Here is an 18732-nt window from a genome sequence, read left to right on the forward strand (position 1 = left end):
GTAATTAGAGATTCAATTAATGACCCAAGACCGTACTGAAAATGATTAACAGATTTGTCAAAGTGTGACAAATACCCTGAAGAGTTTCATTGAACATGACGACACACTAAACTCAGCCAAGCGTGAAATGTTTTGATTCTGGTCACACAGACGCTTGAATCAACACAGGTGTACCACAGAGTACTTGGAGATTCTTTTTGACCGGTGTAGTAAAAATTTTTACTTTACAGAGGTTGTAAAAACTTTTATCAGTAATCTACTTTTGGAAGAAGCCCAAATGTGAAATATTCCTCGTACGGTTAAGGAGTTTAATAAAAAAAATATCGGGACGTTTAATTCCTTACGGGTCACGCAATGGGTAAGTACATAAATAGTGTTTAAGATTGCAGATGATATTTAATTGTTTACATTAATAAGCACTGCTGCATGCAATTTGCATTTCGTGGTTAATTCTCTCTTATATAATGCAAAACGGCTGACTCAGAGAACAGACACAGCCTAGTTAGCATTTAAAATTAATTTCAAATGTCAGGAGAAACAAAAAATGCAAATTACACGCGGGATTTCGAATTTAAGATGAACATTTTTAAAAAGATTCTACACTATAAAATATAAAATAAGTGTGAGAAACATAATTCTTAGGGGGGTCCCGAACTTTTAATATTAAACAAGGGTCGGAGCTTGAGGAATTTGATGGATTTTGTTTGTCTCCATCTAATTTCCATTTTTAAAAAGATTCAGCATAATGACATATTTACAAAACAATTAATCATTTCTGTCAGTGGATGATAATGACTTTATACTCATCAACAGGAACAAAACTAAGTGTTAGAAAAGGAATACATTGTATTACACACCCATACACGTGAAAAATCGTGCTCATTTAAATTCTGTGTCACTGAAATCTGCGATATGATCTTAAATCCATTAAAAGAACCTGATTTCTAAGTCTTAATCTAATTTTAACGTTAATAAGATTAACTCGTTTTTATTCAAGGTTAGGAATGATTAGGCCTTTCTGATGGCAGTGATGTAATAAAATCGTTGAGATCGGGATTTACACAGATTTGAGATAGTAGATTATTTGAGATAGTAGAGCAGTCGAGCTTGAGGATCGATCAATAGACAGCTTGAATTTGTTCATTTTTCACGCCTTTAATGTGGGCTAGTTAGATATATATATCTGTCTGCACGTGAAATCGCTTTTAATGGTGTTCAATCATTCAAATCCCACACAGAAGCCAATACAATCAGTCAATTGGATGCACTTGCATTGCACTTGTGAAATAATTTATTTTGATTTATATATATTGCGGATATATTATTAGGCCTTTATTAGGCAATACACTTGTATCATGAAGAATGCCTAATGAACTGCAATATTAAATGCATGAAAAATTGTAAAAGAATAAAATGAAGAAAGATACCCGGTCTCTTTAAATTTACTACTGACATTCATTCTCTCTCTCCTTCCATGTCGCTTGTATTCCTTATTTGCTTTTCTTATCTATTTACTTCTACAGTATTTCTATGTACATGTATTTCTATCTGTCTCTAATGTCTCTTTTTCCATCTCTCTCTCTCTCTCTGTTTCTCCCCGTAATCATTCGGTCTGTCTCCCTTTTTTTCTTTTTATAAAATGCCCTCATCAAAGGCAACATGTGTACACACGTGTACCGTTCACGATGTAGAGCCAGCCTGGAGGGGGGACTAACAACAGCAAGCTAGGACATCGACCGTCTACCTGGTCACACCTGGTCACAGGTGAACGCGGATCGATAAGTCAGTAAAGTCACCCACGTGAACTAGGAGCGTGTCTTAATTTTAACCCGTTAGTTTAAATTTTCATGCGCGGATCCAGATTTTTTTCGGAAAGGAAATCTTTTTGGAGGTTTTTGTAGTCTGGTAATTCTAAGTACATTGTAACTTTAGTATATGAATTTTGTAAACAAATTTTGTAAAAAAAAATTCCACGTGGGTGGGGTGGGGGAGGGGGGTTGGTTTGATATCTCTCTAACCCCCGTCTAATTTTGCGAATACTAGGTATATGATAAGTATCTCAGGCATTAATTTTTTCTAATTTTGTTAAAATTATTTTTCAAGAATATATAGATTTCGAGGGCAATGGCTCCAATCAAGAGATAACGGCCAATACCAAAGAATTTTTTTCCCCTTTTCTTTTCTGAATATTAAGTGAAATTGATTTAGAAAGGATTGGATTGTATAATATGCATATAAAGTCACCAAGGGGGTGTTTTGAGATTTTGTTTTTTAAGCTATAGTGCTTTATCTTTTATCGTCACAAAGAACAAGATTTACTGATGCGTATCATATAATGGAAGTAATTTACATTACATTTAAAATCGGAATTCCAAAGCAGGATACCCTAAGTTGTCAAATGTAGATATCAAGCGAAAAGGAAATGTAAGTTAAAAAAATACATAATAAGAATCAATATGTAAACGCATCGGTTCTGAGTAAAACATCTCGAAGAAAAAAGACCCCCCCCCTCCAAAAAAAAAACCCCAGAAGTAAAACGTATTGGTACCGCTAAGAAATGTCCTAAAAGTAAGAAACAGTGACTGGTTCGAAGATTGATACAGGCAATTCATAAAAAGGATCTCAAAATGATTACAGCATTAAAACACACATTAAACCTATACCACCATCAGGCTAATGGATGAGGGCTTAGTGCAACAATAAAGATGGATTAAAATGGCTTCACGGAATCTTCACGAGCGAAAAAGTTTTAGGTAGGAAGGAAGGGACGGGGGGGGGGGGGGTTGATGTCTTTCACGCCGGCCAGGTTATTCAAGGATGATGTAAAACGCTTGTGTATGAACATTTCCCGCCATGATCAATAGCTCACTCCTGATGAATAGGTCAGGTTCTTCCAAACTAAAAAAACATTCAAAGTGCAAAGTGTCAATGTCATTAGTGGAAGCGTTTAAGGTCACGGTGTTTAAATTGAGGAGAGAGAGAGAGAGAGAGAGAGAGAGAGAGAGAGAGAGAGAGAGAGAGAGAGAGAGAGAGAGAGAGAGGAGAGAGAGAGAGAGAGAGAGAGAGAGAGAGAGAGAGAGAGAGAGAGAGAGAGAGAGTTATGGTGCACTTAAAGAAAGCGGGTGCCTTATTTGAATTTTTTTACACATTTTCAAATACATTTACTATTGCAGTATTTCATGCGGGATTATGACTTGTGTGTCGTGTACCAATCATACTCCAGCATATAAATCAAAATATATCACAAAGGTGCGATATAAGATTATAAATGCACCCCATAGACAACATGAGTTAACTTTCTGTGTGCGATTTGAATGTGAAATCGATTTCACCTGCATACATAAATATGATTTATTGAAATACATGCATGTACATACAAACATCTTGATAAGTTTTAATGGCATTATTGATAAAGTGATATGTTTAAGCAATATGTTTTTGTTGGGGGAGAATAAAACAGATGTTACTAGTGCTTTTTAATTAAAATTTATTTTCACTGTACACTTCGTAGCCCGTTTAAAACTTTGAAATATTTGCATATGACAAATAACCTTGAAGAGCAAATATTCTGATGCAGATCAATTTCGTCATGCGTGATGTGTTAACGTACACTTACCTAAACATGAATCAGGAGTAAGGTTAAAAACAAGCATCTTGACCCCTATTTGCTTTAGCTAGGTAAAAGTAAACATAAGCTGATAGCAGGTAGGGGCAGTGAGAGACACACGAGTTGTCATTCCTAATAACTCTCTCTCTCTCTCTCTCTCTCTCTCTCTCTCTCTCTCTCTCTCTCTCTCTCTCTCTCTCCTATAAACATACGTTGTATTAAGACAAAGAAACAAAGAGAGAGAGAGAAGAGAGAGATATGAACGCTAGAGACGATTTTATGAAATATACACTTACACATAAATCATCTAAATTTCAGACTTCCCTTTTAGAGAAATCTTGATCTAGATAAACAAGAAGGTTGAGAGATATAGATAAAAAAGAGATACTTATATAGGTTATTTACAACAAGACTAACTATATATTTTATTGCTTTATTACAACCTTATATACTACATGTAGTAATTCAATATATCAACTAAATATTTTCCAGATCATTATCGCTTTTTTATGATGAGATAAGGGTAATATATTTGTTTTGGCCCACCTGTCATTCGGTTCAAAACATGTTTCTTTTAGATCAACCCTTCAGGGCAAGCAAAATTAATTGTAGTTACATCATTTTTAAATATGCAATACAGTTACATGATAAGTATAATTGACCGAGGAATTTGTGCACATCTTTTTTATTTCATAAACTGACGTCTTGCGCATTTTGAATGCAATTTTTGAAAATAGAGGGGTTTTTTCACGATAATAAATGATTTGTCATATTTTAAGGATTCTGTAGAACTGACCAAATGTTCAGTAATTAAAGTGTGTGTAGAGAAATAAAATAATCTTATTTCCTCTCAATTTCAGCTTGTCCGGATATAAAACCCGAATCCGATCCTGATTTTATTCTTAGCAGTTACAACGCGAGCGCTGGAACGCAAGTTCTGATTGGCTGCAAGAAATTCGGCTACCGATTGGAAGGACCTCACAATGTCACGTGTTTTTCAAACCAAACATGGTCTGACAACCTCACGGAACTGGAGTGTAAATGTAAGTCAATATCATGGTTCTTGTTGATTCCATCTTGGTCAGTTATCCAACTCTTTAAATTAACTCCCTCAAAATGTTTTCTATATTAAATTATTGTAACCAAACCAAACTTTTTTTTCGAATTTATTAACTTCCATCTTTCGAAATGTTCAATTTAATGCTTCAAACAAATCCCTCGTAAGATATTGAGAAAACTTTCAAACTTTTGTTTTAAGCTCACCTGAGCTGAAAGCTCAAGTGAGCTATTCTGATCGCATTTTGTCTGTCGTCCGTCTGTCCGTCTGTCCGTCTGTCCGTAAACTTTTCACATTTTCAACATCTTCTCAAGAACTACTGAGCCAATTTCAACCCAATTTGGCACAAATCATCCTTAGGCAACGGAGATTCAAAGTTGTGAAAATTAAGGGTCACACCCGTTTTCAAGGTGAGATAATTAGAAATTAATGAAAAATTTCGAGAATTTTTCAAAAATCTTCTTCTCAAGAACCAGAAAGCCAGGAAAGCTGAAACTTGTGTGGAAGCATCCTCAGGTAGTGTAGTTTTAAAGTTGTGAAATTCATGACCCCCGGGGGTAGGGTGGGGCCACAATGGGGGGTCGAAGTTTTACATAGGAATATATAGAGTAAATCTTTAAAAATCTTCTCCTCAGAAACTAATCAGCCTGGAAAGCTGAAACTTGTATGGAAGCATCCTCAGGTAGTGTAGATTCAACGTTGCGAAAATCATGACCCCTGGGGGTAGGGTGGGGCCACAATGGGGGGGGGGGGTCGAAGTTTTACATAGGAATATATAGAGTAAATCTGTAAAAGTCTTCTTCTCAGAAACTAATTAGCCAGGAAAGCTGAAACTTGTGTGGAAGCATCCTCAGGTAGTGTAGATTCAACGTTGTGAAATTCATGACCTCCGGGGGTAGGATGGGGCCACAATAGGGGGTCAAAGTTTTACATAGGAATATATAGAGTAAATCTTTAAAAATCTTCTTCTCAGAAACTAATAAGCCAGGAAAGCTGAAACTTGTGTGGAAGCATCCTCAGGTAGTGTAGAATTGAAGTTGTGAAATCATGACTCCCAGGGGTAGGGTGGGGCCACAATTTGGGGATCGAAGTTTTACATAGGAATATATAGAGTAAATCTTTAAAAGTCTTCTTCTCAGCAACTAATCAGCCAGGAAAGCTGAAACTTGTGTGGAAGCATCCTCAGGTAGTGTAGATTCAAAGTTGTGAAATTCACGACCCCCGGGGGTAGGGTGGGGCCACAATGGGGGGGGGGGTCGAAGTTTTACAAAGGAATATATAGAGTAAATCTTTAAAAGTCTTCTTCTCAGAAACTAATTAGCCAGGAAAGCTGAAACTTGTGTGGAAGCATCCTCAGGTAGTGTTAATTCAAAGTTGTGAAATTCATGACATCCGGGGGTAGGATGGGGCCACAATAGGGGGTCGAAGTTTTACATAGGAATATATAGAGTAAATCTTTAAAAGTCTTCTTCTCAGAAACTAATCAGCTAGGAAAGCTGAAACTTGTGACGAAGCATCCTCAGGTAGTGTAGATTCAAAGTTATGAAAATCTTGACCCCCGGGAGTAGGGTAGGGCCACAATGGGGGGTTGAAGTTTTACATAGGAATATATAGAGTAAATCTTTAAAAGTTTTCTTCTCAGAAACTAATCAGCCAGAAAAGCTGAAACTTGTGTGAAAGCATCCTCAGGTAGTGTAGATTCAAATTTGTGAAATTCACGACCCCCGGGGGTAGGGTGGGGCCACAATGGGGGGGGGGGGTCGAAGTTTTACATAGTAATATTTAGAGTAAATCTTTAAAAATCTTCTTCTCAGAAACTAATCAGCCAGAAAAGCTGAAACTTGTGTGGAAGCATCCTCAGGTAGTGTAGATTCAAAGTTGTGAAATTCATGACCTCCGGGGGTAGGATGGGGCCACAATAGGGGGTCAAAGTTTTACATAGGAATATATAGAGTAAATCTTTAAAAATCTTCTTCTCAGAAACTAATCAGCTAGGAAAGCTGAAACTTGTGTGGAAGCATCCTCAGGTAGTGTAGATTCAAAGTTATGAAAATCTTGACCCCCGGGAGTAGGGTAGGGCCACAATGGGGGGGTCGAAGTTTTACATAGGAATATATAGAGTAAATCTTTAAAAGTTTTCTTCTCAGAAACTAATCAGCCAGAAAAGCTGAAACTTGTGTGAAAGCATCCTAAGGTAGTGTAGATTCAAATTTGTGAAATTCACGACCCCTGGGGGTAGGTTGGGGCCATAATGGGGGGTCGAAGTTTTACATAGGAATATATAGAGTAAATCTTTAAAAATCTTCTTCTCAGAAACTAATCAGCTAGGAAAGCTGAAACTTGTGACGAAGCATCCTCAGGTAGTGTAGATTCAAAGTTATGAAAATCTTGACCCCCAGGAGTAGGGTGGGGCCACAATGGGGGGTCGAAGTTTTACATAGGAATATATAGAGTAAATCTTTAAAAGTTTTCTTCTCAGAAACTAATCAGCCAGAAAAGCTGAAACTTGTGTGGAAGCATCCTCAGGTAGTGTAGATTCAAATTTGTGAAATTAACGACCCCCGGGGGTAGGGTGGGGCGACAATGGGGGGAGGGGGTCGAAGTTTTACATAGGAATATATAGAGTAAATCTTTAAAAGTCTTCTTCTCAGAAACTAATTAGCCAGGAAAGCTTAAACTTGTGTGGAAGCATCCTCAGGTAGTGTAGATTCAAAGTTGGGAAATTCATGACCTCCGGGGGTAGGGTAGGGCCACAATAGGGGGTCAAAGTTTTACATAGGAATATATAGAGTAAATCTTTAAAAATCTTCTTCTCAGAAATTAATTAGCCAGGAAAGCTGAAACTTGTGTGGAAGCATCCTCAGGTAGTGTAGAATTGAAGTTGTGAAATTCATGACTCCCAGGGGTAGGGTGGGGCCACAATTTGGGGATCGAAGTTTTACATAGGAATATATAGAGTAAATCTTTAAAAGTCTTCTTCTCAGCAACTTATCAGCCAGAAAAGCTGAAACTTGTGTGGAAGCATCCTCAGGTAGTGTAGATTCAAAGTTGTGAAATTCACGACCCCCGGGGGTAGGGTGGGGCCACAATGGGGGGGGGGGGGGTCGAAGTTTTACATAGGAATATATAGAGTAAATCTTTAAAAGTCTTCTTCTCAGAAACTAATTAGCCAGGAAAGCTGAAACTTGTGTGGAAGCATCCTCAGGTAGTGTAGATTCAAAGTTTTGAAATTCATGACATCCGGGGGTAGGATGGGGCCACAATAGGGGGTCGAAGTTTTACATAGGAATATATAGAGTAAATCTTTAAAAATCTTCTTCTCAGAAACTAATCAGCTAGGAAAGCTGAAACTTGTGACGAAGCATCCTCAGGTAGTGTAGATTCAAAGTTATGAAAATCTTGACCCCCGGGAGTAGGGTGGGGCCACAATGGGGGGTCGAAGTTTTACATAGGAATATATAGAGTAAATCTTTAAAAGTTTTCTTCTCAGAAACTAATCAGCAAGAAAAGCTGAAACTTGTGTGAAAGCATCCTCAGGTAGTGTAGATTCAAATTTGTGAAATTCACGACCCCCGGGGGTAGGGTGGGCCACAATGGGGGGGGGGGGGGTCGAAGTTTTACATAGGAATATATAAAGTAAATCTTTAATAATCTTCTTCTCAGAAACTAATCAGTCAGATGTTTCTTTATGATTGTTAAGACTTTGGCTCCAGGACAATTCTTCGGCCTCACAAGAAGGTTCAGAGTTTGATGTAGTTTTATATCCCTTAAATAAACAATTGTTAAGGAGGTTTTTAAGAACTGCAATACTCAACATGTGATATGACTATCAAATCACCCTGTTAGAAAAGGGACTAATGATTATAAACATAAGAATATCCAGGGTAAAAAATGGTATTTATTTATACAGGATCTACGTGTATTATTGTACATTGTCCAGATTGTTTGTATTATGAGTCCATTAAGCTGATTTTATCATACCTATTGTTCCTCAGGTGAGCGATGTGGCCCATGGGCCTCTTGTTATTTTACCTGTATCGAGGTTTGTTTTTAAAATAAAAACTAGAAATATGGTATTGAATTTGAAATTGTTTTATTATCCTGCCACTTCCTATCTTAGGGACGGGAGAACTGAACACATACGAGAAGATCGTAATAGGAACAGGAGCAGGCTGTCTAGGCTTGTTGATCCTAGGACTATTGTTTATCTGCTGTTGTTCATATATCCATAACCAGCATTTGAAAAGACGGTAAGAAAAGGGGCTTAAAGTCTGCTAATCTATATCAAAATATGTGCAGAAGAACGCGTTAAAGATCTCCAAGCCTTCATATATATCAAAATCATTAAGACGCGTTGAAGAAATGTTTGTTTTCTCACTCTTAATCGATTGACAAAATGTACCCGATTCAAGAGATGTTTATAAACAATCATATTGTATCTTAGAGCAGTTGTTTCTAATCGCTATTGCGCTACGCTGTTTGACAAAGGGAGTTTTTAAAAACACCATCTTAAGGATCAGGCTGGATGATTAACACATCAAATCTTCTTTAAACATCCGGATTTGATTTTTTTTTGCTCAACACTATTGAATAAGTAGAGAAAAAAAAACCCGTTTTTTAGCTTAAAAAATTGAGATGTTTTCGTTATATCTTTAATACAGAATTCTTCATCTTAAGAAGATTTATATTGTCTAAAACCATAATAAACCATCTAGGCCCTTTAATTCAGAAAAAAAAACATTTCCCTTTTTTTCGTAGGCGGGCAGCAAGTCAGAGATCCTACTCTCAGTTTGATCCGCCCCAGAAAGACCAGGCTTACAGCAACGATTACATTAGACAGAGCGGACCGTACGCCGACAGAATCTCACCCCAGGACAACAGCTCAATGGATGGATACAAGTAAGTCACAAGTGGGGGGGGGGGGGTAGTGTGTGTAATGTTAATTTGATCCGATAAGAATACATCCAGTGCATTCTATATTACGCAATAAAGAAAATATCAGTCTGAAAATTTCAAACTTAGAATATCAAGTTATTTCATCGGCTGTCTTACAATAAGTACTCATAAAAAGTGAATCCATTTACTAACAACGAATAGACTAAGACTAACTAAATGAGCATAATATATCGTTAATCTTAGTCTGTTCGTTGCTAGGTCGTTGAAAAGGCTAGGAACAAAAATACCATTAATTATCTATTTTTTGAAAGTTACATTTTTGTTTGGAAGTTTAACACAGTTCTGTGATTTTAAAGCTTGCTAAGATCATGAATACGTAATAGTTCGCAAAATTACAAAAGCGTGGATCGAACAGGCAACCTCTGCCTAACTTGCATTTCATCCATGTCCACTGGGCCATGCTATGGAATTGATATGACCCGTGAGCACTCGACCAATAAATCAATACCGTCTTCCGTTTTACAGGAGACCCCAGGGCGTCATAGACGATCCAAGTAACTACCATATATACACCGGAAGGAAAGGCGAGATGAACGGGAAGTCAGCATACAAATACGACAACCGAGCTTTCGAATCTCAAGACCAGGGTTACTATGACAACGGTCACAATAAAGATCCACCATATTGGTAAATATTTGTTGAAGAACCTCTGTTTTTGATAATTACCGACCGTCTCTAAGATTAAACTTTAGATTTTCTATGTTGATTATTTTCTGTTCCCAGAATGTCATTTGACACGTAAACACTATCGTTACGTAAGTCGTTTACATGTTTGTTCATAACATCCCCAGAAAAGGAGGGGCGAATCAAAAGATCAATTCAAAAATATAGAATTTTTTTAGTTCAATGTTCACTACTAGTATGTGTTTAAACATATTTTATTTAGACAAATTTTAAAATGTGTTCAAACTCCTAAACTGTTTAAAAGTATCTTTTATAATTTTTTTCATATAAATTACTAGTGAATAAAACATTGTAATTTCATCACTTTTGAAATCTAAATAATAAAACCCTTGATATAATTAGTTTTACTGATAATGATTTTTAAAAAAATGGCGGGTTTTACAGTAGAACCTAAAATTTCAGGGTGAATCTAGTTTATATATTTATGTAAGTATTTTTGTAAATTTGATAGATATATTTCACTATTTGTTATGTTTTTAAATTGAAAAAAAAGGCTGGCTGCAATCACACGTGTGTTTTAAAAACCTGCTTCACCAAAACGGATTTTATTCAATTACAGTGTGGGGTTTTTTAGTTTAAAAATAGACATGATTTACTACTTCATTCTTTAGCAATCTTGCACATTTAACCACAATGTTTTAATAAAGATCTGTTTATTATTTCTTTTTTTTTTGTGCCAACAAAACTACATCCCTGCATGCACAAAAAAACATTGCTTTTGATTTGTAATAATGAAATGCAATCATGTTTAAACACTAAAATGTATACATTACAGCCCACCAATATAAAAAAAAAACAATTGAAATTGGAGGAAATTCCAAAACTTTGACTTCACAATCTCACACTGTCTTTTTCATTGAAACACATACTGTTTATTGGGAGTTTACTTCAACTAATCCGTTCTGAGATAAGAGCTTTAAATAGACGTCTCATCTGTCTTAGCAATGAAGAAAACGATCTTTACGGGACAAAGACGAGGGTCACAATATGACGAAAAGATCCATGGGCGGATCTAAAGGGGGGGGGGGGGGGATCGGGGGGTCACGACCCAAATGGAAAAAGAAAATTTATTAGATTTACAACCCCGGCAAACACATATATCCTTCGGACCCCCCCCCCCCCCCCCCCCCCCTCGCCTTGCTGGAAAAATTTTCTGATTCCGCGCATGAGATTTCCGGGATCTAATGCACGATGTAATATTTGGATAGTAATAAATCTTATCATATTCATCATAATTATAAGGTAATAAATAAACTGTATTTGACTGTATTTGACTCATGATGTGAAATTGATTATAGATGCGAAGACTCAATTAAGTCTTATATGGAACAACACGACAAAAAAAACCAATACATCAAAATCGTTTTTTAAAAACGTCATCCAAAAATTAACATTTTAAGAAATAGCTAAAAGAGTATGCCCACACAAGTTTGTTGTTCTATACACGTTTTGGTTGATTATAGCTTTAAAAAAAATAGTATTGCATAAAGTAGACTGAAATACTTGAAATTTCTTTGTTACGAATTAATCATGTGACTTTTACTTTCACTTTCGTTTTAACAGGAATGGCCAGATACCACGCCCCCAGATCCGTGACAGCCGGAACTACTACTGACCACGTGTTCATCAAATCATCCAGCATCACAGCCATTATCACGTGATCAAAACGCAATACTGTACCAAGAGGCAATAACTTAAAGAAGCCAAAATGGGTGGATTTTGTACTTTTATGTATCATCAGACGTATAGTAAACGACCATAGTGGAAGCATTAGACCTGGTCTGTCCGGAAAACATACGTATACACAACTGCACCCTGTCAAGGGACAGGATATCACAATGACTATAGTAAAATCGAAGTGGAGAGAGTTTGGTTGGCATCCGGATTATACAGATTCCAGGACATTTAATGATGTAATATACATGTATGGTGCTCTTATAGGGTCGGATGTTTATATATTTATCTATATCAACATCAGAGATATATCAAATTACATGGAAGCGTACATATGCATGTAAAAGTTTTATGCACGTTATACGGTTAATTTTGTACTATGTTGAAGAATAAATATATAATAATAATAGACTTAGCGTTGACGTTTTTGCTGAGAGAGGTGGTCGTAAAAAAACAACCTGACAAGAAAAAAAGGCGTGTTATATTTACGTAGCAAAAATTCAGCAAAAAGAAAGATGTAAATATAAACAATAAAACTCTTAGATGATTAATGCGGGTTATGAAGGTGGCGATCATTGCAGAAAAAAATAAATAGAACTCGCTAACGCAGGTTATGTATTTTGCCGCAATGTCGCCACCTTCATAACCCGCATGATTCACCAAAACAGCATTTTATTGTTTAAATAACATTTTAAAACGCCAATTTATATTTTATTAAACAGTGGTCACTACAAGCGAATTCTAAGCGGAACAAAATCATGAAATTATGATTTGATTAAACTAATAAAAACCGAGCAAAGATATATTGATACAGTCTAGACATGCATCGTCATCTTTATTTTGAAAATACAATTCGCATGTTTAAAGGTCGATTATTTTTTTCAAAATTCACACAATTTAAGCTCAGTTATTTCTATCTGTAAGAATATTTGATTCTTTAGTAGTATTTGTAAACTAAGCAGTTTTTCCTTTTTTTCCTGTAAGAAATACACATAAAAATCGGGTAAGACTTATTTATTTGGATGTGTGTGTGTGTGCCAACACATTCAAATCTATGTAGTATCCTGTTTACATACCAAACTAATCACTACAATTTAGAAACTCGCTACTCAGACAACTGTATAGTTGGTTGCAGTTTTTAATTAGATACATGCGGTTTTATATCTTAAAAGCACATGAATATTAGGCAAATGAGTCATTCTGGTTGGCTATGATTACGTTCTATGAACAAGCCATCCACTAAAACTTGACCATCCGCCCCCGTGCAGATGGTTTCCGGAAGTAGCCCGGATGTGTGCAATGTCCCCGGGTTCAAGGTGAGTTGGCGCAACCCCTGTACAGGACGAGTAAGCCCCTTGGGTGGATAGGAAGTTGCAGTTGTTCAACATAATCACGACGCCATTGACCATTAACTCGCTGTCAAATATTTTGTCGGCGGCAGTCAGAGATTCCCATGTGAAAACGTACAAGCCTTTTACGGGGGCGGTAAAAAGACCCGTTGTTGCGTCATAGCAGTTGTGGTGGTTGCTTCGAACACCATCGTATACAACATCTGCTGTTGTGGTCGAAGGAAAGGTCAGGGTGTTTGTTCGGTAGGCGGAGAAATAGACCAGAGTTGTGTTTCCTGTAGAAAGGAATTTGAATTAAAGAATTTAGTGTAACATTTACAGGGGAAAATATCTCTATTCACATACAAATATACACTGTCTTGCTAAACCACGCTTATTTCCTACACATTAATGGTGAATCAGTATTTATCTTTCTCTATCGCATTTAACAGATTTACCAATATATTTCTCTTTACAAGTACCCCCCCCCCCCCCCTTTGTTTTCCTACGAATTCACATCTTCAACTTATTATACATTGGATTAATATTTATTATTCACTAGAATGAATCACTGTTATTGCAATACTTTCCCACAGACAATTATTTTATAATGATAGACAGCTTGATAGATACTAGTAAGATGTTTTTAAGTCTAATAGGCTAAAAATGGGCAATATTGGATAATAATTTGTATTGACAATATATCACCAGATCGATTGATACAAACAATTTAACAAAATGTTTAAATCGCCATTTTATGACGTAATGTCCTGTAAAGTATAAGTCTAGGTGTAGTTGGGTACCTTAACTTTTTACGATATTTGGCGGAAAATAGTTCTTCAATGAGTTAGCGTCGATTTATTTTAAATTAGCGCATTTCTACAAAAAATTGCCTATATCTATTTCATATTCCTTTGACATTTACTTATTCACTTAATTAATCAGATGCAGCAGTCTGCAGTAAACGCTAAAGAGAATACTGTATACAGGGTTATTTTCGCCACGTGTAATATTCGCCCCGTGTAATTTTTGCCCTTCTACACACTAACAGTTTTGCTCAGATTTAAATGTGTTTAAAGAGAGATACATGTAATTTAAGACACTGAAATTCGCCCAGTCTTAAATTCGACACTGGCAACGAGGACAATAGGGACAAAAATAAAACGGGATCGAATATTTCCCTGTATACAGTACCAAATAAAATATTCAATTCATTAAATGTACCTGACACTTGAGCTTTCAGTGCCGTGTTTTCTTGCTTCAGTGAATTCACCACTTGAGACAGTCCCTGAATCTGGTTCTCCAGTTGGTTAAGTCGCTGTTCTACATGAGTCGGATCCGTAAGTAGCAAACCGTCAGAAAAACCCGTATAGTCACTAACAAAAACGAAAACGACGAAAAAACAGACCGCCATGTTGTGTTGAGGGATCTCGTCACATAGTAACAAACCTAGGAAGACCTGGAATCTTGTTACATAGAAAAGATAAACGATTTCATGACCCAAAATTTAACACCATTTTTTTTTGTCCTTAGTGTCACTTATATTTTTTAAAGAACACCATTTCGAAATAATCTTTTAAATTTACTTTTTGTGTATTATCAAACAATAAAATTTAGCTGTCGTCTCAAATTCAGAATTCTTGTTGCAGTGTGTATGTGTTAACATTACAAACCAAACAAATCATTACAATTTTAAAACTCGCAACTCAAACCACTTCATAATTGGTTGCAATTTTTAATAAGATAGTTATATGGCAAAATGACCACATCAATATAAAGCAAACGGCTGATGTTTGGTGTGTATCGTTACGTTCTATGAACGAGCCAGCCACTAAAACTTGACCATCCGCCACCGTGCAGGGAGATTCCAGATCGGACCCGAATATGCACAATATCTCCAGGTGTCAGGAAAGTCGGCGCCGTTCTCGAGCAAGAGACGTAAGCTCCATTGTGGGCTAGGTTGTTGCAGATGTTAAACATCACCTGTTCACCGTTTACCAGTAACTCGGTGTCAAATACGTTGTCAGTCACTGTTTCCCATGCAAACACATACAAGCCTTTGATGGGGGCGGTGAATCGACCCGTTGTTGGGTTATAGCTGTTCTGGTAGTTGCTTCGAACGCCATCGTACACAACGTCAATTACTGATGGAGTAGCCACTGTATTCCTTAGAAAGGCAGAAAAATAGACCAGTGTTGAATTTCCTGTAAAATATAATATTCAAAAGCTATTTAAAAAATAGTTTATATCCATACAAATGCCTTCTTTAGCTTGCCTTCTTTAGCTTTTGCTTTAAGATTGTGATGAAATCTCACCAATTTAATCAATCTACTTATACATTATTTTTTTTCTTTTTAAAGATATTTCGTTTTTCTAGAATTAAATTTTTTCCTGTTTCATGAATGAAGAAATGAGTAATCATATAAATGATGAAAGTAAAGTTAGTAGGCTCACTGTCAGTAAAGAAAATTGTAGCTGTCTGTTTCCAAAAAAAGAGCAGAAGCAAACTGAAAGCTAAATTTCAACTCTCCGATTTTGTTACACCCGACTGAACACCTGAAACCCGTGGCCGACTAGATAGAATGTTCTATCGTTAAAATGACAGATGTCCTACGGACCCGGTTTGACGATAGAATTCGTCCCATAAACTGGCTTCGTAGCAAATAAAAAAATTATATCGCGGTGTACATCTCGCCTAAAATACCAACAATGTTGCTCTTTTATAATCCCATATTACCATATTAACTGTTTTTGCAACGAAATTGCTGCCACTTTGAAAATTCGCTGCTTATGGTCGCCATGTTAACGATAAAATCCGAGACATCCCGAGTGCGATATCCGACAAAATGGCAGGCAAATTCAAACGCATATTTTAATAAATTGCCTTTGTACGACTCATTAAATGGATATTTTGTGGACTAAACTACATATGCATGTTTAAAAAGGTTTGTAATGTATATAAATGTGTTTTTCCTCTACAGATAATTTTTAACAAACTTAAAATTTTCCTACCCAAATTTTTTTTCTCCCCCAAATCATGAAATTCCTAATCTGGGGGGGGGGGGGGGGTAGACCTATTACTCCAACCTTATCAATCTTTCACGGTTAATTTAGGAACAACTATACTTCCGGCGATAAAAAGTGGGGGGGGGGGGGGGGCTAAACCCTCTATAATGCTATGTGCCTAATGGATAGGTCTACATTTGCAAAAAAAGTGGGGGGGCTAAGCCCCCCCCCCCCCCCCAGCCCCTCCGGTTCCGACGCCTATGGCAAGTATATGGGACGAATTCATACTGTGACCTGAGCTAAGTCTGGTCACGGTAAGGTTATTCTTTCTTGTGGCCGACGTGTAGTGTTTCTTTCTAAGTCTGAAATCATTTCTCTCTGTGCCTTTTCTTTTTGTAAAGTATACAACTTGTATATTTGATGTTAGTAATTTCCTGGCTTGGAGAAGGTTCGTTAAAAAAATCAAATAATTTTATCTCGATCGACTATCACGGTGATATAAGATGTACGTCCACACAAGTGAGACATCCTACAGTGAATAGGAAATATGGCGGGCCATTTATATGCCTTTTATGAGTAGTGTCCAGCTAAGAAAAAATAATCTTACCGTGACCAGGCTACCCTAAGGTCACAGTAAGAATGTGTCCCATAAACATACATTTTAATGGGTCATATCAAGACATGTTGATAATATAATATTTCCAGTTTAAATATGCCTGCCATTTTGCCGGAAATCGCACTCGGAATATTTAGGAGTTTTCACTATCGTGATGTTAAATGTGTTATCTAATTCGTTGTAATAGATGTCGGAAAATGTTGCAATAAAAAAAGCATAAAAGAAGGTATTTGAAACCATTCATAACAAAATTTAGGTGATATTCAACGCAATTTTTTTTTCATTTGCTACGATATAGGGGACGCATTCTATAGTTAAACCGGGTGCGTGGGACATATTATACATTCATCTCATACGTGTGGTGTATATTACCCGTGTGATAAACCTTTGCTATATTAAACGGGTGATGCTTTATCAAATACTTCCGGTCCGAACTATTTTTGACACAGCCTCTTGCTTCAACGCTTCAGTGACATATTTTCGAAGATTCGCTAGTACTTTCATCATAAGTATATCTTCTACAAAAATTGATATAAAATGGATTTTGTCAAATATCTAAATTACAAATATGAAGGAAAACACATAACTGCCTAGCATAGGAGTCGGAACACATGGGGGGGAGGGGGGCTATTGTGAGTGGGTAAGCCCCCCCCCCCCAACTCTTTATTCAAAGTTATATATAACCGTATCCAGAAGACCCTTTTTCTTGTTTGTCAAGATTTTTGATAAGTTTAGCCCCCTTTCAACTTTCAATTTGCTTTGTGAAGTTTATAAAAACTACAAATTACGTTAACTATCAAGGAGTTCATCCTGACGACGCTATGAAAACAGAGAGCTCTGGTTGTGTTTATATACAAGAACTTAAAATTCGCGGATCTGTTTACGTTTGCTTAGCAACTGGCTAAAATGTTTGATTATGCCCCTTTCAATGTTCCTCTTCATTTAAAAGATTATATAAGAAATAACATACTCTAGTATCTCGCACAAATGCCTGGTAAGGTATCCTAATTTTTTGCAAGAAAGCTTGTCAAAGAAGTAGTAAATAAATAACAAATTATATAAACTGTATTTGATCATATAATAATATTTAAGGAAAGATTCCTTAGAACTTATATTTATGTTATTTTATCCAAATTGCACGATTAAATATTAAAAGATTCATTAATGAAATGATTGGACTTTACATTACAAAATCGATAAATAATGTTATCCCAGACAAAGACACTGGAAAATGTCGATATTTCCTATTTAATTCTCTTTTTTCGTTACCTGACGATACTTGAGCTTTCAGCGCCGCGTTTTCTTGTTCCAATGTATTCACTTTTTGGGACAGTCCCTGAATCTGGCTCTCTAATTGGTTAAATCGCTGTTCTACATGTGCCGGATCTGTTAGTAGCAAACCGTCAGAAAAACCAACAGAGATATTAATGAAAAAGATTACGACCAAAATATAGTAAGCCATGTTGTTTTAGAGGACTATAGACATGCGTCAGATTTCCATATGTTGTATTTGTACAATATCAGACTTGAGTTAGATAAGAAGTAAGGGACCGTCGTTAACCAGAACACTGTCTGCCATTAAATAAGTATATTTGGTGATGTTCAAAGAATATTGTAGTACGTATACTGTGGTTTCATCAATATTCGTTGAATACCAATTTTCGTGGATTTCGTTGTTAAGTTGATCCACGAAATTAAATGTTCATTGAAGTGCAATTTTTATTTATATTTTGTATTAATATACCGGTTGGCCACGAATTTACATATCCTTGAAACTGTGATTTTTACTTTATCCCTGAAAATT

The 18732-nt window shown here is 36.3% G+C and overlaps 3 protein-coding genes across 4 annotated transcripts; 1 reads left to right on the forward strand and 2 right to left on the reverse strand.

Moving 5' to 3' along the window:
- Positions 1–147: 147 nt before the first annotated feature.
- Positions 148–12387, forward strand: LOC128173439 (uncharacterized). 2 transcript variants are annotated; one of them, XM_052839132.1, is made up of 7 exons: positions 148–358; positions 4468–4650; positions 8785–8914; positions 9423–9563; positions 10086–10247; positions 10707–10730; positions 11868–12387. In XM_052839132.1, the coding sequence occupies exons 1-7, from the start codon at positions 355–357 to the stop codon at positions 11917–11919; spliced, it is 696 nt and encodes a 231-aa protein (XP_052695092.1). In that variant the 5' UTR covers positions 148–354; the 3' UTR covers positions 11920–12387. The 2 variants fall into 2 exon arrangements, with proteins under 2 accessions (XP_052695092.1, XP_052695093.1); XM_052839133.1 differs by lacking the exon at positions 10707–10730 and having other exon boundaries at positions 154–358.
- Positions 12388–13100: 713 nt separating this feature from the next.
- On the reverse strand, positions 13101–14817 carry LOC128173440 (cerebellin-3-like). Its single transcript, XM_052839134.1, has 2 exons — positions 14531–14817; positions 13101–13602 (listed from the first exon to the last, which is right to left on the reverse strand). Exons 1-2 carry the CDS (start codon positions 14718–14720, stop codon positions 13193–13195), a joined length of 600 nt encoding a protein of 199 aa, XP_052695094.1. The 5' UTR covers positions 14721–14817; the 3' UTR covers positions 13101–13192.
- Positions 14818–15025: 208 nt separating this feature from the next.
- LOC128173442 (complement C1q-like protein 3) lies at positions 15026–18435 on the reverse strand. The gene is made up of 2 exons (XM_052839137.1): positions 18198–18435; positions 15026–15510 (listed from the first exon to the last, which is right to left on the reverse strand). The coding sequence occupies exons 1-2, from the start codon at positions 18388–18390 to the stop codon at positions 15113–15115; spliced, it is 591 nt and encodes a 196-aa protein (XP_052695097.1). The 5' UTR covers positions 18391–18435; the 3' UTR covers positions 15026–15112.
- Positions 18436–18732: the final 297 nt, after the last annotated feature.

The sequence above is a fragment of the Crassostrea angulata genome, chromosome 2 (assembly GCF_025612915.1).
Source record: "Crassostrea angulata isolate pt1a10 chromosome 2, ASM2561291v2, whole genome shotgun sequence".
NCBI classification, from domain to species: domain Eukaryota; kingdom Metazoa; phylum Mollusca; class Bivalvia; order Ostreida; family Ostreidae; genus Magallana; species Magallana angulata.

What these genes read in the sequence shown, in the direction of transcription:
- LOC128173439 (XM_052839132.1), top strand. An exon ending in CACGGAACTGGAGTGTAAAT is followed by an intron (nt 4,651 to 8,784) that starts GTAAGTCAATAT and finishes TTCCTATCTTAG; the next exon opens with GGACGGGAGAACTGAACACA. An exon ending in AACCAGCATTTGAAAAGACG is followed by an intron (nt 8,915 to 9,422) that starts GTAAGAAAAGGG and finishes TTTTTTTCGTAG; the next exon opens with GCGGGCAGCAAGTCAGAGAT.
- LOC128173440 (XM_052839134.1), bottom strand. Translation starts at nt 14,720, where the DNA reads ATGGCGGTCTGTTTTTTCGTCGTTTTCGTTTTTGTTAGTGACTATACG. An exon ending in ACTGAAAGCTCAAGTGTCAG is followed by an intron (nt 13,603 to 14,530) that starts GTACATTTAATG and finishes TCCTTTCTACAG; the next exon opens with GAAACACAACTCTGGTCTAT.
- LOC128173442 (XM_052839137.1), bottom strand. Translation starts at nt 18,390, where the DNA reads ATGGCTTACTATATTTTGGTCGTAATCTTTTTCATTAATATCTCTGTT. An exon ending in GAAAGCTCAAGTATCGTCAG is followed by an intron (nt 15,511 to 18,197) that starts GTAACGAAAAAA and finishes TATATTTTACAG; the next exon opens with GAAATTCAACACTGGTCTAT.